Raw genomic sequence first — 26,772 nt, forward strand, 5'->3', positions numbered from 1 at the left:
GAATATCCCAGAATATCATGGCAGAAATTAAGAATCCTAAAGTTGGGAGAGACCTCATGGGCCATCCAGTACAACCCTCTGCCAAGAAGCAGGGAAATTGCATTCAAAGCACCCCCGACAGATGGCCATCCAGCCTCTGTTTAAAAGCATTCAAAGAAGGAGCCTTCACCACACTCCGGGGCAGAGAGTTCCACTGCTGAACGGCTCTCACAGTCTCACAGTGTTGGTGGACAGGAAAAGTGATTTAAAGATGGGCTCAAAGCCAAGCTTAAAAACTCTGGCATAGACCCTGAGAACTGGGAAGCCCTGGCCCTTGAGCGCTTCAGCTGGAGGTCGGCTGTGACCAGCTGTGCTGCAGAATTTGAAGAAGCACGCAGAATTTGAAGAGCCACACTCCAGGGCAGAGAGTTCCACTGCTGAACGGTTCTCACAGTCTCACAGTGTTGGTGGACAGGAAAAGAGATTTAAGGATGGGCTTAAAAACTGTGGCATAGACACTGAGAACTGGAAAGCCCTGGCCCTTGAGCGCTCCAGCTGGAGGTTGGCTGTGACCAGCAGTGCTGCAGAATTTGAAGAGGGGTGAAAGAGAGAAATGTGACGAGGAAGGCGCGTCAAGCCAACCCCGACCAAGATTGCCTTCCACCTGGAAACCAATGCCCTCACTGTGGGAGAAGGTGCAGGTCAACAATAGGGCTCCACAGTCACCTACGGACCCACCAGAACACTGATCCTGGAAGACTATCCTACTCAGCCAATGAGAGATCACTTAAGTAAGTAAGTTTAAAAGCTTCCAAAGAAGGAGCCTTCACCACACTCCGGGGCAGAGAGTTCCACTGCTGAACAGCTCTCAGTCAGGAAGTTCTTCCTAATGTTCAGACGGAATCTTCTTTCTTGTAGTTTGAAGCCATTGTTCCGCATCCTAGTCTTCACGTAATAGGTTCACTAATACATCAGCAATGACTTGAAGGCACAGCAGTAACAAAGTTTGTAAGCTCTCAGTATAGACTAGGGATACGGCACACAGGGATGAGATATAATACTACTGTCCCCAGCCATTTTCTTCCCTAAATTTGCTCCAACACATAGAATCACACAGTGGGAAGAGGCCTCGTGGGCTATCCAGTCCAGCCCCCTGCCCAGAAGAAGGACAATCGCATTCAAAGCACCCCCAACAGATGGCCATCCAGCCTCTGTTTAAAAGCCTCCACCACAGTTCGGGGCAGAGAGAAAGCAGATAATGTGAGACTTTATTCAACTGTGGGAAAAGGCACTGCTGTAGAATACATACAGAGGAAGGAACAGGCAAAAGAGATTGGGCATTCTCAGTGGTGTCCCCTCGGCTATGGAACGCCCTTCCCCTGAGATATTAGATAAGCCCCCTCCCACTTAACATTTTGCAAAAAATGTTTAAACCGGGCTTTTTGAGCAAACGTTTGCAAATGCAATGTAACAGGCAGAGTTAGACCCACGGAACGACTGGACGATGTGATTTAATAATGATTTCAGTAAGGAGACGCCGAGGATATATGGTTTTATTGTTTTATTTACTTCATATGAATATGAATTTTATATGCTAATGTTTTAAGTGTTTTTATGTTGCTGGGGGGCATCGACTTGTGTCCAAGGGCTGAGAAAGGTGGTATATAAATACGGTAAATTAATAAATAATAAATAAACCACCTTGCCCACGACAACCATATGCCATGAATCAACCAGTACAGTAGAGTCTCACTTATCCAACCTTCACTCATCCAACGTTCTGTATTATCCAACGCAGTCTGTCTCCCACTTGGATCCACAGCTATTTCAATACATTGCAATATTTTGGTGCTGAATTCGTAAATACAGTAGAGTCTCATGTATCCAACCTTCACTCATCCAACATTCTGTATTACCCAACGTAGTCTGTCTTTCGCCCGGATCCACAGTGGTTTCAATACATTGCAATGTTTTGGTGCTAAATTCCTAAATACAGGAATTACTACATAACGTTACCATGTATTGAACTGCTTTTTCTGTCAATTTGTTGTAAAACCTGATGTTTTGGTGCTTAATTTGTAAAATCATAACATAATTTGACGTTTAATAGGCTTTTCCTTAACCCTTCCTTATTATCCAACCTTTTCGCTTATCCAACATTCTGCTGACCCATTTATGTTGGATAAGCAAGACTACTGTAACTTGGTGGCACAGAAGCACATAAACCAGGATCAAGGTATAGCACTGTCTGAAACGGTGGACAAGAAGATAGAGCCCTGCCTTCCACATACATAAATCATTTGGGCTAGTTCTGTTCTAATAGGGGTGCTTCTTGCTAATATTTATGACACAATTCATGGCTTCAGATTGCGATCTATTTACCTGCAGGGATGGCCAACTGTAGTTTTTGTTTATTGTGGTCATTTCACACATTAGTGTCAGGCACTTAACTGCTGTATCAAGTGAGGATGTGGATTGCTGGAGCCTCACAGATTAAGCATTAAGACAGAATGTTCATTGTGTAATGGTAACTCATACAGTAGTTTTCAGAGTAAGAAGTCCATTCATTTAACTGCAAACATCAAGGGATAAGCTATGAGGTGGAAGAGGATTATAACATACACACACATTCCACGGGATGATCAGATAAAGATTACTTTTGTCATAGTTCAAATTGAAGACTAAGGAGGCTGCAGAGTGGGGACATGGACCATGATGTAAAATTGCCTGATTGTCCTTTAACCAATTGATCCTGACAATGATTGAGTGACATCCCAAAAGGGTGGCACAACACTGTGAAACTATAAAAGCAAATGCCCTGCGGGAATGGGTTTCTTCCATTTTGGTGGCATCACTGGAGCTCCAGTTCTCTGTATTATTTTCTACCTCTTCTGAATTTTTCAGACTAAAACTTGCTTTCTGGGAGGAAAAAACTACTGGTTACTTTTCTGGCTCTAAGAAGCTTCACAATTTAGGAGATTGGGGTGACAAGAATGCAGATTAACTGCTCTGAACAGGATTAAATGAGTCTACTCTGCCATATAATCCAATTTAATGCACTTAACATGCATTCTGAAACTGGATTTTATGTCAGTGTACAGCCTCCAAGAGATTGAGGAACTCCTCCAAAACTACGTCTCTCAATAGCACATCCTGCTTTCCACAGCGGAAAGGAAACTGCAGGTGAAAGGATTGTTCTGATCTGAGGTTGGATAACTGCGGGATTTTCACATGGCTAGGGCGCTTCCAGACAGGCCATTATCCCAGGAGTATCCGCATTAAAAAAAAAACACAGATATTCCCGGGGGCCCATCTACATACACCCCAGAAAGCATTCATTTTCTGGGGCGGGTGTCCAGATGTTTTTCCGGGAAGTCCTGGAAGAACACTGGGAAACTGTAGCCCTAAACGCCCTTTAAAAAGCGCTTTTAAAAAGAAAAGTACTTACCCGGCCCCCATTGGAGAGCTGCCACAGCTCTCCTGGCACATAGAAATGATGTTCCAGGAGAAGGGGGGCAGGAGCGATTTTCTTCATAGCCCCCTTTCTCCGGGCACATTATTTCTATGCACCAGGAGAGTTGCGGTAGCTCTCCAGTGGAGGCTGGGTAAGTATTTTTCTTGTTTTAAAGGGCTTTTGGGGGGATGGAGTTGGTATTCCCACAGTTCTCTGGGCTAATTTAGCCCAGAAAACTCTGGGAATACTGTCTGGACTGCAGTCCAGACACCGAAAGTAGTGGGTTTATCTGCACCTTCCAAGTAGACATGGAATAACCCCACTATCAAATTAATTAATCACAAACCAGGATTTTCCTGGTTTGTGGCGGATTAATTCTGGTTTGTCCAGGACTTTGCCTGGACAGCCCCCTTTTTATTGCAGAAGTTTCCACGATAAAGTGGCTGTCTGGATGCGTCCCTAGTGAGAAGCACAAGTGGAGGATGGAGAAAATAGCAGTGGAATTCTACCATAACTCTGCTAGGTTTTCTGACTGGGGATGCATGTTGGAGAAAGAAAGATATTATCTCTTATTCAAGGTTTCAGTGGCATGTTCCATGAAAATAGAAGCATACAATTCCATGGCTTTGTCTGAATGAAGAAATTATGTTTGAGTGAGGCCTGGGGTGGACGGGATGACAAAGACTTGCAGTGGTTCCCAACTGTTGGTCCTCTTTCAGACTCTAACTTCCAGAAGCCACAGCCAGCTTGGCCATCTATCAGGAGTTGTGGAAGCTGAAGTCCAAAACACCTGGAAGACTAAAAGTTTGGTACCACTGACACAAAGGAAATCGGTGGCCTTAAGGTGGGGCCACCCCTTGATATCGTTGGACACCTAGATTGCTCCAAAGCATAACAAAAAAGGCCCTTAGGACCAATCAACTTCACTTCTACTATAGAGAATGAAACATTTAGTACTAATTGTGTGGGGAGAGTAAAATGGAGTACTTGGAATGCCAAATAGTGAAATTTTCAAATTATTTTTTCCAGGTATTCTATAGCATTCATTATTGGGGTCTTTCCAGTACAAGACATATTTTGAGTTCAAGAAAATAAGATGAAATGTAGGCTCATAGCTGGTGAGTTACCATAGAACAGTGGTTCCCAACCTTTGGGCCTCCGGGTGTTTTGGACAACGGCTCCCACAGTTCCTAACAGCTGGGATTTCTGGGGTTTGAAGTCCAAAACACCTGGAGGCCCAAAGCTTGGGAACTACTGCCATAGAAAGACTCAACTATTGAATTTCAGGTCACAGTAGAATAGTACCAACATTTAAAATGAAGTCTCATTTAAATTCTGTCCATTTGAAATATTAGGAAGCAATACTATTGCAACAAAATAAGATCTGCGCTCATGGTTAAGACAGGAAAATAAATTTATTTTATTAATGTCTTTCATTTAATCCACAGCAAATATTACAACATCAGTATGCTGAGTATCTATCTTTGCATAAACATATTGAAAGGAGATGCACATATCACCTTATATCCAGCAGTATAAGCACTAAAAAGTGCTGAAAAAAAGCAACTTTGTTAACATTAGCCCAGTCAAATGCAGTGAGTCCCATAGAGTTCAGTGAGATTTCATTTAAGTGTGTTTGTTAAGAGACATTTATTAAGAAGCAAGGCCAAACTCAGTAGAAATGGTAGGCATAGATTACAGCAATCCAAGACATTGCAAGTTTACTTTTCAGAAACAATGTAATGAATTGTTCAGTAATTCAATACAGCTCTGGGCTGAATCAATTCCTTAATTTAGAGCAGACCTGGATCTACATAGGGCAAATAAAGCGGCTTAGCCATTACGCCAAACCTAATGTTGCATATGATATTTATCCATTCCGGAGTGAAACCTGTTTTTGTTTTTTTCTAACTTGTGGATTTTAACTCTACCTTAAGAATTTTTTTTAACGAAGAATCAGTTGAATAGTTCAAGGGATACAAAGTAGCACTTTTGATGATTCCACCTGTCCGGTTCAACACATTTGTGGCATAGAAGAGATGCAGTTTTTGGATCAGAGAGAAACCCCAGATCTGAACACAAAATATATTTATTATTTTTAAACAATATCCTGATGAAGTTAAGGCAAATAATGCTAACATGGCAGGTAAAATCACTGAAGATTAGCATCCCTGCTCCATCTGTTCATTCAGTTTATAAACATAACCTTGCTGGACCAGTTCTAGCTTTGGTAATAATTACATGAAGGTTAGGCTAGCACACTGAGATTCAGCCAGACAAGACGAGTGATGCACCATAAGAATGTATGGGGACGTCAAACATTTTCTGAGGAGGGTTGCATGTTGTCTGTGAAGGTTATGTGTGCATGCTCTTGAATTAAGACATCTATGTGTCCTCCTCTACAGACTGTAATCCTGTGTTTGATTGTTTCTCCAGAGGACAACCCATTATTTGATGGCTTCTCTAATCCAAATGTGGTGTATAGATAAAGAATAACAAAAGATTTTAGCAAGGGGCAGGTAGTTTCTCATCAATAATTACTCCTGGACAACAGCAAATTGAGCAGACACACAGATCTCACAGTCTTCCCCATGATGGCCAAATATATTCTATTTCTGTTTAAATTATATTAACCTTGTATGAATATACATCTGTAGATACAAATTAATATGCATGAGTGCTATTCAATTCATTATTCTTTTTTGAAGGGCAACATATGTGGGTGGGTAAAAAAAGTTTGGCCTCCTGTGTCATAAAAAAATATGAATGAACATATAACAGTAGAAGTTGCTACAGATCATAGCCTGGACTAACCTCTACGCAAAACTACCATTCAACATAGTCACCATCAATGTGTACACATTTGTGCCATCATTTAACCCAGGCATCCAAACCATTTTGGAAAAAATCAGGGTTTTGCTTTGTGATGCATTATTTTAAAGCTGTTTTAATGTCATACAAGTAATTGAATCTGAAACATTCAAACTTCTTCACCCAAAGCCGCACATTGCTGATGTCCATTACAAAGTAGCACAAATCCAAGCAATTATGAATTTCCTTAGATTCATAACCTTCTTTTGCCAGAAATTCAGTGACCAACTCTTTCTTTTATCTTCAGATTCATGGTTCTAATCAGTCAATTGGAACAAGAAAATACTGTATCAGTAGAGCAAGGAGCCCCCGGTGGCTCAGTAGGTTAAACCCTTGTGCCGGCAGGACTGATGACTTGAAGATTGGATTGCTGCCCTGAAGGTTGCCAGTTTGAATCCAACCCAGGGAGAGCACAGGTGAGCTCCCTCTATCAGCTTCAGCTCCATGCGGGAACATGAGAGAAGCCTCCTACAAGGATGGTAAAAACATCAAAAAACATCCAGGCGTCCCCTGGGCAACGTCCTTGCGGATGGCCAATTCTCTCACACCAGAAGTGACTTGCAGTTTCTCAAGTAGCTTCTGACATGAAAAAAGTACAGTAAGGTTACCTCTATCATATCATGCATAGTCCAGTAGCTGTGAAAGAAATAAAAGTTAGAGCAATGGAAGCATTACTTTTTGACCCACCCTATTTCCTCTTTTTTGGCAGAATTTATTTTATGGAGTTCTCCAACAAATACAGTAAATGGGTAATAAATAAGGGTGTCAGTATTGTATGTACTGTTTTTTTTAATAAAAGAGAAGAAACCATTTTTATTTAAATATACTTATTCAGGTAAAAGAGGTGTTATCTTCTATATCAAAAATTATTTAGGGTGTAATAAAAAAACTCTTGCATAAGTTCAGCTTAAATTTCAGTACATGTGAAGAAACAGATTTTGCATGCATTGCTCAAATTTTGCAGTGGGAATCTAGTATCTCGCAGGAGTTGTCTTCTCAGGGAAATTACAATGCACAATGTCATGTTATTATACAGTTGCATAGGGAGTTATATAAAAGGGAAACTCTTCCAAATAACATATTAATGAACTGATGCATAGCAAATATGATCATGTGAATCTCTGGCGGCTCAGTTTAATAGAACTGCCAACAACTGTAGTGTTGTTTTTGGAAAATACTTAAACCAAAATTACTCCTGCTTAAAGAATAAGGGTGAGAATTTTGAATGCAGAAAAAACACTGTCAAAAAGGAAAAGGGGGTCTTTCAAAGGATTATGAAGTCAGAGTTTGTAAAAAAAATTGGCAGAACTCATTCATGCTGGCTGCGGCTAATGGGAGGTAGAAGCCAATAACATTTGTAATGGAGCTGTTTTCCATCCACTATTTTGTATTGAGTCGTGATAATTATATATATTGATATATTTCTGTCTCCCCAAAGTGCATATGTACAACAGTTTCTGAATGAGTACATGCAATGTAATATGCTGTTTTGTTGTAAATGACAACCTTCTTCAAGCCTTCTCTAGTAATATGTTTATCTATTATCCTATTGCTTACTGTTTCCTATATGTATGTTCTGGTATGCACCTTCCTTTACTCTATGGTTCCTGAGAAGTTATAAAAGGGGCTGCAAACCACATGCACTCTCTCTTTCTCTCTCTTCTTTTGACTATGTGACCTGTTGATTGTTATTTTATTATAAGAGAGATGCCCTGGCCATCTCAAACATATCTGAAACCAGACTGATAAGTTTTGTAGCTTTGTCTGCTGAACACATGAAGGTTGTGAGTAAACCAAATATGTTAGCTTTATCAAAGTCTACTTAATTTTGTCGCTTGAGTGCATGATATAAAACAAGTTATTTTATGAGAGAGTGTGGGGCACTGAAAAACACTTCTGAATTACTGGTGTTTTTTATGCACTGGAAAAATTGCTGTTTCCCTAACAGATCGGAGATAACAGGTTATTCAGTCTAACAACTGAAATGATTGCCTTGCATAATTATATCTCGCTGTGTACCATAAGAGAAGGTTCTACTCTAAAGGGTTTTTGGCTCTTCTCTGAAAGGTCACGCTTTTTTTCTAAAAACGTTATGATCTCCAAATGATGTTTTCCAAAAGGTTATGGATGCCATTTTTCAAATGTTTTCTCATACAGAACATACTTTTTTAAATAGATATATGTATACTGTTCTATTTTAAAGATTAACAGTGTTTAATCCTTATGCAAAAGGTATGTTAACCACAGAATTGTGGACCTACTAACTCTTTGGGATCTTCAAAATTAAGCATCTTCTAATACAAAATGCAGATGCATTGGAAATTGGAAGGGAATTTTGATGTGCATAGATTGTAAAATGTTATTAATTAATTGATTGATTGATTGCTACACTTTTACCCCACCCTTTTCAATCCGAATGTGACTCGGAGTGGCAAGTTATAAATTACGCGAGGAAATGCAATACCAGGAGAACTATACAACATGTGTCTTTTTTCTGAACCCCTAAGTGAGGTATTATTATATTTTTAAATGTTTCCAAGAAAATGTTTCCTAACCTTATTTATGAATTGGTTTGTAAGTATTAGCTTATGTACATGCCTACTCTGTTATTCTAGTCTGAGACCATTTTGATGAAGCTAAACATATATAGGTCCAGTCAGTAGTGGATGGAAGAGTAGCGGTGAACTCCTTAACAATTGCCTTGCATTCCTTGACAGAATAAAGATGTGATACAAATATTGTATTTTTCAAAAAATTAATGCAGAAAATTTCTCTGTTCAGAACATCTTCTCTGTGAATTTTGATGTATGCTTTCATGCAGCATATGTGAATTGGCTGCCATTGTTGATCAGATCTATTTGGATACATGATCATGTGCAAACATGGAATTTTGAGACTTCATGTAGTTAGCTTTTTACATGCTAATGCCCTTCTTTTATACAATCCTCTGAGTAAACAAGACAGAAGTTCTGTGCAGAATTTCAGTCTCCCTTATTATGAAGGCAGAGCAGGGATGTTGTAGGTGATCCTGCCATTTCTGTTGCAGGATAATCCTCGTTATTGTGTATGTATTAGTAGGTGAATTTGTGTGTAGATGTCTGCATAATATAATAATAATACTTTATTTGGATTTCACCCTATCTCCCCAGGGGGGCTTAGGGCAGATTCCATCATGCACAGAAAAAAGGCAAACATTAGTGCCTAGAAACAACAAAACACAAGCCCACAGATAAAGGTAAATGCTTCCCCTTATGGCTCTGAGGGATGGTGCTCATCTCCGGCTCTGGGAATGGTGCTCATCTCCATTTCTAAGCCAAAGAGCCAGTTTTGTCCGTAGACACCTCCTAGGTCATGTGGCCGGCTTGACTGCATGGAGCGCTGTTTACCTTCCTGCCGAGGCGGTACCTATTGATCTACTCATATTTGCATGTTTTCAATCTGCTAGGTTCTCAGAAGCTGGGGCTAATATTGGGAGCTCACCCCGTCCCATGGATTCAAACTGCCAACCTTCTGGTCAGCAAGTTCAGCAGCTCAGTGATTTAACCCATTGTGCCATGGTTGCCCAGTCACATAGGTTTTCTAATCATGTGATAAAATACATATATAGGGTAGGTTCATTAATATTAGCAGGACTGAATGATAAAGGGGACATATCCATCAATAATATACAGTGGGCTTGCCATATCCATTGTGGTTTAGTTCTGGAACTCCACATGGATACCAAAAATGTAGATGATCCTGCTCCTGTAATGGTGGTGATGTGAAACTCAAATGTGTCATCACTGACGTCACCATTGTTGCACAGCAAGTGGATCTTAGCTACGTCCCATGCACAAGACACACAGACAAGAGTAGAAATGAACAGAAAAATCTTTACTCGTAATAGCAGAGATGAAATACAAACTTGCAATGTTGCATACAAAAAACAAACAGTGCAAGAAACTACATAGTCTTTGTAAGTAACACAAAATAAGGCATCTTCATCTTAAGTCAAATGAGAAACCTTGAGCAAACAGCTATTCCACCATAGCCTCCTTTAGAACAGCATAACGGCTTCTCTCCAACCTGCTCCTCAGAGCAGAGCAGAGAAAAAGCTCTTTAGAACTGTATTCTAAAAACCCATACAATTATGCCCTATTGGGTGTGGTCCAAGATTGCTGGTTGACCTACATTATCAGCTGCACATAATAATTACCATCATAAGGTTTTTCTTCAACACACACACACTGTCCTGCTACAACTTACTGTAACAACCATCACTTAATTATATTTGGTGTGATGACTGCAGTCAGTTGAATTTGTGGATTCAGAGCCTATGGATCCGGAGGGCCCAGTGTACCAAGAGCATGAGATTTCAAATGCCAGAACAAATGTACACTCTTAATCTGCTCTTAGAAAGTGACTCCATTGCTCCATTTATTTCACTTGTACTTTGAACCTGGCCTGGTTTGAAGTCATTGCTCACAGTGGGTGGGATATAGTATTTTAAACAGTGAACAATGTCTTCAACAAGGATAATTAATACCTTATGCCTGTTCAAAATGTTCTAGTTAATATAGAAGCCTATAAGAAGAGCCATGTGGGCTCAGATTAAAAATCTATGTAATCCAACATTATGTCCACACAGTGGTTAATCAGTTGCTTATGGAAGATTCACCAGAGGAACTTTAATTTATCTTGTTCCCTCTTAAAGCCATCTAGAGCAATAACCATAACTTTCAGCAAAGGCCCCATCTAAACTATCATATAATACAGTTTAACTGCATCAAACTGCACTATATGGTAGTGTAAACTTACATAATGCAGTTAAACTGTATTATGAAACTGCATTAACTATGTGCTGCCTTTTATCTGTATAGAATCTTGCACCATTTAACTTCAGAGGTTCTGCTATTTAAAGGAGAGACCTATCTTCTTTCTCCACACAGTGCATAACTTTATCCACCTCTATTAAGTTTCGTTTACTTGTCTTTTTTTTCTAAGCTAAAAGCCAATGTTATGCCCTTTCCAGTCATTCAATCATTGTAGTTGCCCTTTTCTATAACTTTTCCAGGTCTACGGTGTTCTTTTTCAGTTACAGAGATATAAGCTTTACCCAGTAAACTAGATGTCATTGGTCCATGAATCTGAATAAGAAAAAATGATGACATTCATTTTCCATTTTTGTAATTATGCCCAAAATAAAAATTACTTTTTTTTTTTTTGCAGGAACTGGCTCAACATTCTGATCAAGCTCTCTACCCAATCCGATCCTTTTCTTGATCAACCAATTTAGATTTCATCAGCACATCAATGAAGTTTTTTTTTGTTACTTTCTATCTCATTTGCCATTTTACTCTCTATTCTCACATTATAGAACAATCTTTTTGGTTGCTCTATAACCCATTTTTCTTCCTCAATCACTTAGTGTCATACCATCACTCATTCCTAATTCCAGATGGTTTATATACAATTTAAAAGGCTGCTGTTTGCATCTTTCCATTGTGAAAACTGGCAATTTATTCCTATGGCTACTATTTTAAAACATTTTTAATCTGTAAGAGGACTTTTCTCTTCTCTTGATCCTTTTGGACAAAGTTAAAAGAGGAGAAAGAACTGACATTTTGCTCTCTAACAAGGTAGACATGAAGATTCTGATCCTACTTGTAGAATTCGATGGTTTTTGCCTCCACCCAATATAAAACATTGGAGAAGTGCGTGTCCTTGTTTAACCTCCCCCTGCCCCCAAAATCCCCATTGCTGAATAAAACAGAGTAGATTGATTCATGCTAAAATGGGATTCCCTTTCTCCATATGAAATTAGGTGTACATGCACATTCCTGCTGTGTCCCCAAATCTCTGTGAGCTTGCCATATGCCTTCCTGTTGCACTCCAGAGCAGGATTCCCTGACTTTAAACACCACACAGTTGAATTAAAATAGCAAGCAGTTTATTGAGGATAATAAAAGCCAAAGCAATAAAGAGTAATCCACAGTAAAAGTTACATCCAATTGATTAGGAAGTAAAAAGCAACAAATTCAAAGAAAGATAGTCCAAAGAAGTCCATGAAACGAGAGACTTGATTTCAAAGGCATATAACAGCAAAGGCACTTAAAACAGGAACCTAACAAAGACAAAGGTCAAGGAACTTGGCATGCAGAACTTAACGTGAATCCAACATTGCTTCATCTGAAGCTAGATTCTGTACTTGGCAATATATATCTACCTTGTTTCCCAAAAAGCTAGGAACTGATTTTTCCTTAGTTTTGGTTTCTCTACTAGCTTCTGCCTTAGTTTCTGATTTGTTTGTCTCTGCTGGTTTAAAGCTCTTCTTCTGTTCAAGGCTTCATTAAAATCTCCACCTGGAGATAACTGACCCTGGGACTGCAGCCCAGAGCTTCTCCCAGGCTCAAGACCTTGAGATTCCCTTTGCAGCAATACAGGCCTCTCTAAGCCATCAGCAGAACTGCACTCAGGCCCCACATCTCTAAAACCAGGCCCAGGAAACATACCATCATCCCCATTCCCTTCAGGAACATCTTCATGGACAGCATCCCCATTCCCATCAGAGGAATCAACTTGAACATTAACAACATTGTCATTCCCATTATCCAAAGCAACACGATCATTAGACAGAACATTGTCATTCCCACCATCCAAAGTAACCTGATCATTAGACACAATCACAGGCTGAACAGGCTGACACACAACTCTTCCTTCCTTCCTTCCTTCCTTCCTTCCTTCCTTCCTTCCTTCCTTCCTTCCTTCCCACACATTCCTTGAAGAAATTGATAGGTTGTTCCACACTTCGTGCAGCACAAGGGGTTTTTCAAAACTTTATTTTCTGAGAGAGGTGGGGTGAAGTAGGGGCATTCTCACCTTCTGCCGTCCTGCAAATTGAATAGTTTCCATCATATCCCTGAGGGTTTTATCTTACCTCTTACTTCTCAGTCCTTCTCAAGGACTCTTCTCATCTGATCTCACAGTAAAGCAGTATAAGGGTGTGTGTGTGTGGGGGGGGGGGGGGGAGCACAGTGAAATAAGAGACCAGAACTCACTCAGCGAAAGTTAACTAGGAGAAATTGAAGAGCAGGCATGTCCTTTTTCCTTTAAGTCCCATTTGCCTACTTTTCATTGGCTCTTTAAACCGATTGCTTCCATAGGCTCTTTCACCCCCTGTCTGTGTGGGTACTAAGACAGGAACAGTTACATAAAAAGAAGAATATTGAATAAATGGTTAGTGGTACTGCTGGCATGGGGGTTCCCTGGAAGCTGGAAGGCCTGGTTTGATTGCACTCCATGTGATATTGCAACCAGTGATTGTGTTTATCATTAACAAACTGTGTTTGATATTGCCTCTTATTTCATTTGGATAATGCTATTTTATTATCTCCAGTGTATTGTTCTCATCATCAATAACATTTCTGAAAACCACATCAAACATTACCGCAGTCTTGTTCCTTTATATCTTTGTTTCCAAATGTTCCTTCCCAGGGTCTTAATTTCATTGGCGTTTACCCATTTCAACCAAAGTATCTTTATCTCCCATCATTTTGGCTGTTCCTTTATCTCTGGTCTACCTCTTCTCTCCCTCTCTTTCTCTCCCTCTCTGAAATTAACATCCACACATATTTTTCAGAGTTATGTGGTACCTTTGCAAAACTCTCTTTGTTTTCTCTGACTGACTTTTCTCATTTTCCTATAATGTACTCCAGTTTTCACGCAGATGACACACAACTCTATTACTTGTTTCTACCTCAATCCAAGGAAGCTCCATGAATCCTGAAGCAGTGATTGGCAGCTGTGATGGGCTGGATGAGAGCTAACAAACAGAGGCTTAATCCAGGCAAGAAAGGGGTCCTTCTGGTCAGTCATGTGGCCTATCAGGGTATAGGGTGGCAACCTGTGCTTGACAGCGTTACATACCTCCTGAGAACATAAGTCCGCAGTCTGAGGGTCCTCCTGGACTCAGTGCTGATGCTTCAAGCTCAGGTGTCGGCAGTGGCTGGGAGGGCTTTTGCACAGTTAAAACTTGTGCACTAGGTGCGAAACCCAGACTTGGCTACGGTGGTCCATGCCTTGGTTACATCTCTCATGGATTACTGCAATGCATTCTGTGTGGGGCTGGCTATGAAGATGATTCGGAGCTGAAATTAGTGCAAAGATCCACAGCCAGACTTCTGACCAGGGTATATTATAGGGAACACACTACCCCCCTTCTAAAGCAGAGGTCCTCCTTGTCAGTTGTGTGGCTGATCAGGGTATAGGGTAGCAACCTGTGCTCCATGGGGTTACATTCCCCCTGAGGGCACAGGTCTGCAGTCTAGGGGTCCTCCTGGACTCAGCGCTCAGGTGTTGGTGCTGGCGGGAGGTGGTGGTTGCCGGTCTTCTGGGCCCAATTCAAAGTGCAGATTATTACCTACAAAGCTCTATATGGTTTGGGTCCTGCCTATTAGCGTGCCTACATCTCCCCCTATAAATCTGTGAGAGCTTTAAGATCAGCTGGGGAGGCCCTTCTCATGGTACCACAAGCACAGTTCGTGGGGATGAAGGAGAGGGCCTTCTCAGTAGTGGCCCCCTGGTTCTGGAACACTCTCCCCAGAGAGATGAGGCAAGCTTCCATGGTATTGATCTTCAAAGAAGAGCTGAATACCTGGCTATTGAAACAGGCCTTTAATAATAGCTAAACGTTTTTGCCATCAAATGGATGGAAGATATAAATGGAAATTTTTAATGGGATCCGCTATGATTGTGGCTGGGATGTTTTTACTGGTAGCATTGCATAAGTATATTGTACTTCATTTTATTTTATTTATTTATGGATGTTGTCTCTTGTGCTACATTATCACATTTTGCTTAATCTGTGATGTATTTTGTGTCATCTTGTTTGTTTGTTTAATTTTTAATTGTTTTTATGTTTATTATCTTGCATTTTGTTAGTTTTACATTGTTGTGAGCCTCTCCGAGTCCCATCGGGGAGAGGGAGCACGAAACAAATTATTATTATTATTATTATTATTGACTATAAGGCTGTGGACAGGGTCTGTCTTGTCTTGTAATTGTTATGTAGCACATCTAGGTGATTATTACGTACCCTATGCACTGAGGCTGATCTTTATTTTAAATAATTATTAGTTGTTTGAGGACTGTTGAAGAAAATAACCATATAATTTAAACTGGAACTAAGAGAAATCCAATCAGACAAATAAATACGGTTGCTTGAGTAACTTAATGTCTGTCTGTGCAGCAGGGTTGACAACTGTGGTCCTCTAGTTGTTTTTGGACAATTCTCAAGCTCCCTTATCATTGATTGTGCTATTGAGGGTGATGGGTATTGTATAGTGACAGAATTACTGCTGTTATGAAAACTGTAAGGGCACATATTAGAAAAGTAACCTTGATTTCCTAATGAAATTTTTTAAAGGATGCCGTGAAGCCTCAAAACGCTCTTGTAAAAAGCTTTTCCCATTTTCTCTGAACCTTCCTATTGCTTTGTAGTCATTATATGAATATTATTTTCTTGATAGACACCTTGCTGCCTTATTCAACTGAGCAAAGTTAATTCCACCAGGAACACCCTTGAACTATTGCTCAGGAAAATGTATTCCAGTTCTATGAGTTAAGAACAATAATCACATCTACTTCAGTAAAAGAAATAGGTTTTAACTTGAAGAGAAGATTTCTTTCTTGTGATTTTTGTGATCCTCACCTATGTATTTGCACAAAGATCCTCGGAAACTAGATCATATATTTTGGTCTGGGTCTCCGCCTCTTCCCACAGCTATCGTTTCTCCGAAAATAAGACATATCCATAAAATAAGCCATAGCAGGATTTCTAAGCATTTGTGCAATATAAGTCATACCCCGAAAATAAGGCATAATGATAGGCATGACTATGCATGGTGATAGGCGTGGCTCCGTCTGTCAGGTCCCAGTCCTTCTGTGCATACTGCAAGGTGAGGCATAGAGGGAGACATAGAACATGAAAGTAAATGTCTCCTCAGTGAAGTGAGGAGCAGGATGCTCTGCTGTAGGTATTGTGTGTCCTCAGGGTAAAGCTTTGGCTGCTGTTTACTCAGCACTGTGGATCTCTCTCTCCACCAGCATCAATCATCAATAGTCTGTGGGTCTCTCTCATCCCCCACAAATACCAGTACAGCTGCTGTTCCCCAGCATTGACCAGCAACAGTCTGTAGGTGTCTCTCACCCTACACAAACACCAGGGGACAGGGGAAAAGCTTCAGCAAGCAGTCTGCTATTGAGCCCAGAGAGATCATCCCATAAATGCAAATTGCTGTACCATACTTAATAAAAATAAGACACCCCCAAAAATAAGCCATAGTATGTCCTCTTGAGGAAAAATAAATATAAGACAGTGTCTTATTTTCCGAGAAACACGGTATATGCGTTTTCTAGTTTAACTCAATTGCTTTCTGTCTGTTGCAGTGGTAGCTTTGGTAGGAAGCTTCACTGAATGCAGGTTTTCTTCAGACACTTAATTATATTCTCTTTCTGTTATTGATTCTTTTTGAGTTTCCTTTTTGTAGACAGTCTTCCACTGTCCTTTTTGGGCCTATGACCTCAGAGGAGATTGTTAAGAAATGCACTTAGTGTGACAGAGAATTTCTGAGACACACAAGCATTCTTTCTGCTTTCCTGTGCTTGGTTAAGGGTCATGCAGTGGATGGCTCTGCACATTGCCAGACACTTGTTTCTCAGGCGAGGCCACAATACAGAGCAGTCCATTGATCTCTACTGTATCTTCAGTTCCGGCATTACTTTGACTTCCTTCACAATAAGCATAGTGGACCCATCTGAACCTCACCACTCTACAACAGACGCAATGAACTCTTGAGATCCCAACAACTTGGAGAAAACAATGGAGAAACTATTGCAGAAGACAAAATGACCAACATTCATTGGATGAACTGCAGACATCAGGCTTCTGTTTAGAGGATGGGATTTGGGACAGGTCCCCTACCTCAGATTGTCTGGCCACAAGTACAGCATCAATTATAGTGTGTTTTGGATTGTGGTCATAGTCTGGGAATTTTATTATTTTGAGAATCCAAAATGTGCTTGTAAGGAATTAAACTTTGAGAAAAATACTAAGATGACAGATTTACTTTTCCTATAAAAATACTTTTTAATATTGTAGCTCAGTTCAGCACCTTTTTTCTCCAAGGAATTAAATTAACCTTTCCAAGAAATTTATAATTTTAAAATGTGTTGGCTTTCAGCCTTTTTGAATTGTTCTGATAAATGTGCTTGTTGATGTTTTAATGTAAATTGATGCCATGTTTTGTTTTTGTCATGTCTCCTGCATAACAACATTTCATTAACAAGGTTACAAACAGATATGCCTAAACTAGTACAATATTGTTTAAATAGCAGAGCACTACCGTAATTGAACTCTTTCTTCTTTTTCTGCAGGCAAGAACGGGGAGACAAAGTCACACACCAATTTACATATTTTAGTTCCTCCAGGTACAATACCAGGAATTGGTAATCTTGCTTCTGGTTTCATACTTGCCAGGTCATGCCTGTGTACCTACCTTCCTTCATAGCACAAGCAGATGAGTAAATAATGTTATCTTAGGTCTAACTCTATCGCTACAGCAGGCTGGCTTTAGTTTTCAAGAGCCAGATATGCTACTCTTTAGTTCAGTTAAAGGCTGGCCAGAGACCAAATGGCACCTCAGTTGCACATTTTTGTAGTTAAGAGAGCCAATTGTTTCTCTGCTGCTTGAAGGAAAACTTGCTAGCACGCTTCAAGTTGAATCTTTATATTTGTAGGCTCTGTTTTGCAACTTTTGGTCAAACTGTAGACTATTTAATATCAACATCTAGAAAGGTTGCTTGTGGAATTTACTGTCATTTCCTGCACACACACCAGACTGCCCATTAGAATTGTGCGTGATATTTGTTCCTACCGTTTCTTCCGCTTTCTTGTGTCTTCCATTTCTTCGGAAGCATGAAATGAGAAGGCCCTTCCCCACACGAACATTTGCTCAATACAAAAGCCTGCTTTCGTGTGCATCCAAATTTGCCTCTTTGCCTTGGAAAGAGAGTGTGTGTGGCGGGGCATGCAGGAAGGCCCAGAGCTCGGCCTGCTTGCACACTCCACGACACACGCACTCTTAGAGAGTGTGGCGGGGCTTTGTGGTGGGGCATGCAGGCAGGCCGGGAGCGCGCCTGTAGTTTCTTACTGATGCCTCTTATTGTAGTTTAAGAGCCACCCAGCTGCAGGCACTGGCATTTTCTGGACCTGCCTGCACCCACGGCCACACACTCTCTTTCCAAGGAGAGTGCGTGTGTGGTGTGACATGTGGGCAGGCCTGGAAAGCGCTCACGCCTGCCAGCGCCTACAGCCAAGTGCCTCTTACTCTAGAGTAGAAACAGCAGGTGCCAGGTAAGAACACACCCCGGGAAGGGGAGCCAGTGGGACTCCCCTCTCCCATAATGGTCCATTTTTCCAGAGTCTGAACTGAAAATAACCCTCCTAATTTTGGGAGGCTCACAAAAAACAGATCAGGGCCCCCAACAAAAGCTGGGATGTGAAATGGGGCAAGGTTTACCCTGAAAGCACATGCCTCCTGCTCATACTATCTTGATAAAAGGGACATACGGCTGTGAGAAAAATATCTTGGGTGCTATATATTGGCCAAAGGATGGGTGGGGTGAAAGCCTTTATCTCAATTGCTTTCTCCTTCCTCCTTCCCAGTAATTGGGGTTAGAATGAGTCTTTTTCTTAAATCTAGTGGCTGCATGAGTAAGTCATTTTTCAGATGAAATGCAGTGATGTGGGTTTTCTGGAAAACTTCAAATTGTTTTTTCTAAGCTTGTGGCTCCTTTGAACTATCGGATTTCCACAAACCAAAGCTAATGCAGCAGAGTTGTCAAACTGATTATTATGTATAATAGGAAAAGTTTTGTTGCTACAGTTGTGGAGACTGTTAGTTATATAATATTATTCTTCAGAAGCAATTAGATTACAAACACAGTTCTCATATAGACAGAGAAAAATAAGAAACCTTAATATCCCATCTTCACTTTTAATAAACAACATTCTAATAAAGTCAGTGTAATACTATTTATGGGATAGCTAAACTGTTTCTACCAAGTATATATATATGTCTGCGTAATATATTTTTCTAAGCATATGTTATAAGGTCACATTCCTGGGCATGTTAAATCAAAAGTGAGATGACCTATTGACTTCACTTTGCTGCTCCACTAGCATGTGGAACAGACCATGAAAATGCAAGTGATAGCATGAAGTCAATTTCATTTTGCTTCCCGTTGTATAGATGAAAAATGACTAAGCACTTGCTTTCATGCTTTATCCATAGTATTCACAGCTCTTAAACCCCCAAACAAAACTCAATTTTGGCATCTACGTTCCTTGTAACTTGTAATTGATTTTTGTTTTAAAAATAGAACACACGGCATATATTAAATATATAAATTGTTTTACAAAAAGTGTGTGATTAGTATACCAAAAGACAGTATTATTATTGAATGTCAGCCTGGATTTAAATGTTGGTTCTGGAGCCTTTAAAGGTGATCCGGCTTTGCCCTCTGTCCTCAAAGAACAACACAACTTTCCATATTTTGATGCATCTCTACCATGTAGAATCAATGCAGTGCTATGGAATTATGAGAGTGGTAGTTTTCTCTGCCAAGAGTGCTAGTGCCTCATTGAAACCCAGAATTTGAGACATTGTAGTTAAAGTGGTCTCAAACAGCATAAATTCTGCGGTGTACAGACACTCTTTGGCTTGAAAGGAAGGTGACTAATGAGGGGGTAATACTGTACTTCATCACATAATAGTTGCACCCCCCTTTGGGGAAGGCAAAAGCAATTTTGTCATTCCCCGCATAATAGTCGCACCCTTAGTTCACTTGCCTATGTGTCTCCAGGTTGAGCATTCCTTATTCACAGGGATTGGTTCCTGTGCATGCTCAACTGTGTATTCAAAATGGCAGTGGTTGGTTGCAAAGACAGTGGCTATGGCATGGGCAAACTTTTTTTTGCCTTGGGGCTGCATTTTGGGCTAGGCCAGGAGGGCCAGGCCGTTTGCATGCTGGGTGGGATGGGCCAGGGAGAGAGTGGGGCCAGGAGGGGGAAGGGCAGGCCCTGGGTCATCCTTAGGTTGTCCTCCCAGCATAAGGATGGGGCTGCCTGCCCCATCCTTATGCCAGGAGGAAGGCAGGACACATCCTCCAGGAAGGTGAGACAGGCAGTGGCTGAGAGTACTCCGGAGGTTTTCAGCCACCAAGTGCCTTCCTTGAGCTGTCCTCCTGGCATATGGATGGGGTCGCTTGCACCATCCTTATGCCAGGAGGGCAAGATATGTGGTGGCTGAGAGCACTCCAGAGGGCTCTCATCTGCTGCATGCCTTTTCCCCTCATCTTTTAAGCATAAGGACGCAGTGGGCCACCATGTCCTTATGCCAAGAAGACAGGGAAAATGAAGAGGGCCTGAGGTAAGCACCTAGGGGGCAACAATGACCCCCAGGCCTTAGTTTGCCCATTCCTGGGCTATTCCCACCCGTCACCCACTTGGGAAATAAACTTGTCGCTATAAGGCAGAAGGGGCAGCTGGTGTGCTTTGCAACCTGAACTGAACTATACATTTGAATTTGTGATGAGTTGTCTCCATGGACCGTGAGCCCTGAGATACGTCAGATCCATATCACTAAATTTAAAAGATGAACAGCAGAATGAAGTTAATGTACCAAATGAGCCACTGGTTGTCTAAATCAAAAAAGAAACCCAGTCATACAAAAGTAAAGCATTTATTTTGTATGGTTAGAAATAAAACTTCAAATTTTAGTGCTGGAATAATTGTGAACCCACATCTATACTTTCCAGTTTGCTGCTTTATTAACCAAGGAACACAGACCTGCTTTTTTATTAAACAAAAATCCCTTGTGTTAAACATTACAGCTGATTTACCTAGTCTGCTGATACAGCCTATTGCATATAAGAAATATTTTGAGTCTCATAAGAATCAAGCAAGCAATGGGCAATAAAACTCTTTTATTCCCCCCTCCAGATGTTCTGGCTGGAAGACGTTTATCTTGTTTTTAAAAGGGCAGCAACAAAACATTTATATTCATTTGGATCTCAGTCCCTCTTAGGATAGTCCCAAACGCAGATGAAAAAAAGTGAGCAGCACTTTGAGTACATAGTACTATAGCAAAATAAATCTTCACACTCAAGCTGGTATATTTTACAGTAGAAAATGTGCAGAATCTCTCATAGTTCATTCATTTATCCTCTTCTACCGAAGTACAGAAATAAAATCAAGTCTTGGAAATTATTCAGGATTTGCTTTGATTTAGAGAAAAAATGGTAAATATATCGTGACAAAAAGATTGAGAATTCTAAAAAATTATTATGTACAATCATATATATACACACACAAACAGACACAAAAGGTGAAATACTCAAAATACCTTGATCCTAAATACTGGTATGTACTGTCTGGAAATGTTCCACTGATTTCAGTGAGTCATTTTTATAAGTAATCAAGGAGACAGTTACAGAAAAATGACAAATAATCTTCAACAGAAAGCCAAGTCAAAAGGTCTCCTCAGTTTGGATTCTTTTAAACTGTTTAGATTTAAACAAACAGCAGCTAATGTGACATGGGTTTATTCATACATGATAATCTCTCAAAGAGCAAATCATTTCTGAGTCAGCCTTTCTACTCATTGCTATTTGTTTTAAATATAATATAGCCTTTTCAGTTGTTTGTTGCAGGAATGAAACAATATATGCCAAAGGAAATCTATAAACAGCTTTTCAGTGAAGAGGGTCATGTTTTCCCATCTCTTACATGCAATCAGTAAGTCTGTCCTGATAAACAGTACTTTTTCATTTATACCTTGCTATTTTACACAACAAAATCCACACACCTACATTTCACTCAGAATGTCATCAATGCATTATTCATCATTGTCTGGAAAGAAAAGAAATCAAAATTGTTAGTATAGTGAGGTAAACAACTTACTAAGGAAAATACTTTTAACTACAACTTTAAAGAACTGTGGATAAGAACTTTCACAGTTAAGAGATCAGTTATTTTGCTTTACAGACACAAATCTTCTCTTTGCTCCTACAGAGTCCCCTCTCTCCCATGAAGCTAGATATGGTGCCACAAAACTAGTGATTATGATTTGATTTAAAAGCTAGAAATCTGTATATATATACCTACCCATATATACTCAAGTACAAGCGAAAAGAACTGGGAAAACTTATTCACTCGAGTCTAAGCCTAGGGTGGGAAATGCAGTAGCTACTGGTAAAATTTAAAATAAAAATAGATACCAATAAAATTACATTAATTGAGTCATCAGTAGGTTAAATGTTTTTGAATATTTACCATATTTCAAAGAAAAACAGTAAACTAGCTCCGTAAGTGGAAAAGTAGGGTAAAAACAAACAAACAATATGGTATTGATAATAACTTAATAATAATAATAATAATAATAATAATAATAATAATGACAGAACTGTATCCCACCCTATCTCCACATGGGACTCAGGCTGGCTTCCAACATAGTAACAGGCAAACATTCAATGCCTATTTAAACAAAGAGCTAGATAATAGATCTATGATTATATATATTAATTTCCCATGTGCATTTCCCCCTGAAATGTTTGCAAATCCTCTCTATATATGTCTATTTCCCTCCTGCAATATTTGCAAGCCCTATATATCTATATTCATATCTATCTATCTATCTATCTATCTATCCATTTATCTAGACATCTCCCTCTATATAATTATATAGGATTTGCAAAGACTTGCAAACATGTGAGGGGAAAATTCATATATAAAATTATTTATACACACACAGATATACAGATATATAGGCACCTCTATAAATTTATCAATATCTATTTCTATATAGGATTTCAAAGACTTGCAAACATGTGAGGGGAAAATTCATATAAAATAATGTATACATATAGATACAGATATACAGGTACATGGAAATCTTTAGATATCGGTATGTATATAGGATTTGCAAAAACCTGCAAACATATGATGGGAAAACTTTCAATGGAACAAAAATGCACATATAGTTAATACATTTAGATACACAAAAAAGCCAGGAAATTGGATGGGTTTGGAAGAGAGCCATACAAACAAGGAGGACATGAAATGTATCTCCTTCCCCTCCTTCTTTTTGACTAGAAAAGAAAACACACTTTCAAGGGAGTTGAAGAGGAGAGAGAAATATGTCATATATTACAAGCAATGGCTTCCAGGCTCTGCTGCCCAGCTTGACCCCATTATAAGCCAAGAGAGGCTTTTTCAGCTCAAAAAAAGAGGGCTGAAAAACTCAGTTTATCTTTGAGCATATATGTAAGTTCTTCACGGTTTTGTCTCCCTGAAATCACTCTTGTGTCTGCTTAGAGATCTCATTTGGAATATTCTAGAGGTGAATAACTTGACGAGAACATTTCCATCTCAGTATCTACTACATATCTCCTAATTCACCGAGCTCCTATTCCTTTCCATCCACCACAAAAAAAAAAAAAAAAAAACAACACTTTGTTTGGGACTTTTTCTGTGCTGAGTAGCTTTCTATTTCTGTAAACCTATCATCTCTTTCCCATTTATTTCTGTGTGTTCTTTGGGACTCTCTTCCTTTATTCCTCTTCTTTTTTGCCCTCTTTGTCTTTGCTTACGCTTTGTGTCACCTGTGGGTGCAAATTTCTGTGAGGCACCCATTCATAGTTTTTTTTTCTTTTTGTGCGAGACATCAAATATTCAGAATTGCTCCACTGGCGAGGCTTCACTTCCAAAACACTGAAGAATCGGGCCTCCAGGCTCAATTAGGAAGAACTTCCTGACTATACAACCTGTTCAAGAGTGGACTCTGCCTCGGAGTGGGGTGGAAAGTCCTTCCTTGGAGGCTTTTAAACAAAGGCTAGATGGCCATCTGCCTTTCCTGCATAGCAGGGGGTTGGACTAGGTGACTCCAGTGGTCCCTTCCAATTCTATTATTCTATGATTCTAAGTCATACTGACCCTTCAGGCAATTCAGTTATTTCTTCCTGCTCCCTCAACTGTCCCCAAACTGCAGAAATACCACAGGGTTACAGAAGCTCTGGTATCAATTTCTTCTGATTTTGTTGCATTTGGCCTTGGTTCTGATGTATGTGATGCACACCCTATTTTCGAGAGCCACTGAGTACAGTTACTTAGGACTTGCAAATGGCATCCCCACATCTTCCTGTTGTAGCAGGAAGAAGACATCTCCATCCCATTGATACAAGTTCTCAAGGGCTCCTGGTTCTGAACTGGGCCACAAGCGGTTGCCTTCTCCAGCATTTTTGGTACTACAAGAAATCTAGGAATAAACAACAGCCATTGCTGCTGCTTCCCTGAGGCTTTGGTCTTGATACTGATGATTGACCTCAGTCCTGCTCCCTCTGATACCTCTGTATCGGAACTCCTAGCATTACTGATTCAGACATCAATTTTGCAACTGACCCAACAACAGGTGATTTGTTGGAGGATCAATATGTGACAATCAACAATTATTTGCCTTTGAACAGCACCTGCCAGAATTGACAATTATTTTGCCAACTGATGACACTACTTCTGCTCCCCCTCCTTCCATTAAGCTTTTTGCTGACAAGGAGATTCAAATGTCAAAAGCTTTTTTAGCTAGAGGTAATTGCTCCTCCTCCACCAATTTGTGATCCAGTGTACTAAATAATTAACACTCTCTCATCTGAAACACACCCACATCTGAAACTGTTCTATTGTTACCACCCATCAATTGATGGAACTCATCAATCAATCTTTGGAAACGTAAAGCTTTCTTCCTCTAGCTTTCTCCAACATGAACATCTATACTGTACAAAGCAGGATGGAGAGTATTTCCAATTTCCTCATAATCCACCTAATCTGATAGTCAGGAGGGACAAGAGCACATTCTACTCCTCTTGGTCTTGAAGATTAGAGAGTTGATATTTCGGGGGAAAGGCTTTATTGATTCATGGCTAATCAGGGGAGCTAGTCTTCAAGCATGCATGCTGCCTTATCAGCATTTTTAGGGGCCATAATGATAGCATTGATTTCTTCTCTCCCAAAAGAACAGAAGGATGCTTATGCCCTTCAACTGTACCATGGAGCAACTACCTTAGCAGTACAGCAAATCTAGTCCGCTCACCACTCAATAGCCTCAACAGCATTGTTGAGGACATACGTTGGCACATAGAGGACATGCTTTTTATGGTGTCAGCTTCTTCCATTCTAGCTTGGATGAGGCAATGGAACACATCAATATGGCTAGAGTGGTGACCCATAACATGGGCTTTACTCACAACAACAAAGATCATTGAACAGAATGTGTCCATCTTCATCATCCTTCACTAGGTTGAAAACCCCTTTGTGACAGTCTAGATCAGTGCTTCTCAACCTGGGGTCCCCAGATGTTTTTGGCCTTCAACTCCCAGAAATCCTAACAGCTGGTAAACTGGCTGGGATTTCTGGGAGTTGTAGGCCAAAAACATCTGGGGACTCTAGGTGAGAAGCACTGGTCTAGATCATCATCACAACCCTTGTCTTTTTCATTATCTCTATTTCCAATAGCAGTGCTACCAAATATTTTCAACTGAATCTTTCAAGTCTTGATTTTGACTTGGTGCACAGGGCATCATCACACTCAATGTTCGATCTTTACCATCTTGGGCCTCAAAACTATACCTCCATTTCAACATGGTGGCACATCAGCACATACCAATAGATTCTAACCTTAATCTATTTGGGTAATACCATAGAACCTGTTAATGCCTCCTTATACCACTGCTTTTCCATTACTTAAGTGAGATACAGTATATTCCTTCTGTTTTGACATGTTGTATGGCATCTGTGAACATTGATTCTCCTTCTCCCCCCCTCGCTATTCCCAAACAGGCTATTTTCTGCGATTTTCTGTAAAAATTCTATTTAACTTTTCTCTATTGCTATAATTGCAAACTTGCAGTAAAAACAAAAAATAATAAATAATAAAGGCTGTGTGAAAGAACAAATCACAGAACCATGCACTTCCAAAGCAGTGCAGAGAGGTATAACTGGGAGTATTCTAAAACGAATATATTTCCATTCCTCACACAAACATGATGGTGTTGAGATAAGCAAGCTGGTGTGATAAAATGCCTGGCATTCTTATCACTTAATGTGCACCCTTGCTAGTACTGGAGCTCATCAACTGGACTCTTCATCATCTACTACCTTATTTTCCAATCCTGTGGTGAAAAGATTCTTGAAGAACTTGGAACATGTGTTGTCGAAGGCTTTCATGGCCGGAATCACTGGATTGCTATGAGTTTTCTGGGCTGTATGGCCATGTTCCAGAAGCATTCTCTCCTGCATTCAGGAGAAAATATTTTTGGAACATGGCCATACATCCTGGAAAACTCACAGCAACCCAACTTGGAACATCTTTATTCAACAG

The 26,772-nt window shown here is 40.1% G+C and overlaps 1 protein-coding gene across 3 annotated transcripts in view; it reads right to left on the reverse strand.

Annotated features, from left to right (window-relative positions):
- Nucleotides 1–21,068: 21,068 nt before the first annotated feature.
- NEK1 (NIMA related kinase 1) overlaps nucleotides 21,069–26,772 on the reverse strand; it is a 58,901-nt gene continuing 53,197 nt past the window's right edge. For all 3 annotated transcript variants that reach the window (XM_060778722.2, XM_060778723.2, XM_060778721.2), the window contains one exon: nucleotides 21,069–22,253. In XM_060778722.2, coding sequence (XP_060634705.2) covers nucleotides 22,240–22,253 — 14 coding nt within the window. In that variant the 3' untranslated portion in view covers nucleotides 21,069–22,239. The remainder of the gene's footprint in view (nucleotides 22,254–26,772) is intronic.

The sequence above is a fragment of the Anolis sagrei genome, chromosome 5, assembly GCF_037176765.1.
Source record: "Anolis sagrei isolate rAnoSag1 chromosome 5, rAnoSag1.mat, whole genome shotgun sequence".
In the NCBI taxonomy this organism is placed as follows: Eukaryota; Metazoa; Chordata; class Lepidosauria; order Squamata; family Dactyloidae; genus Anolis; species Anolis sagrei.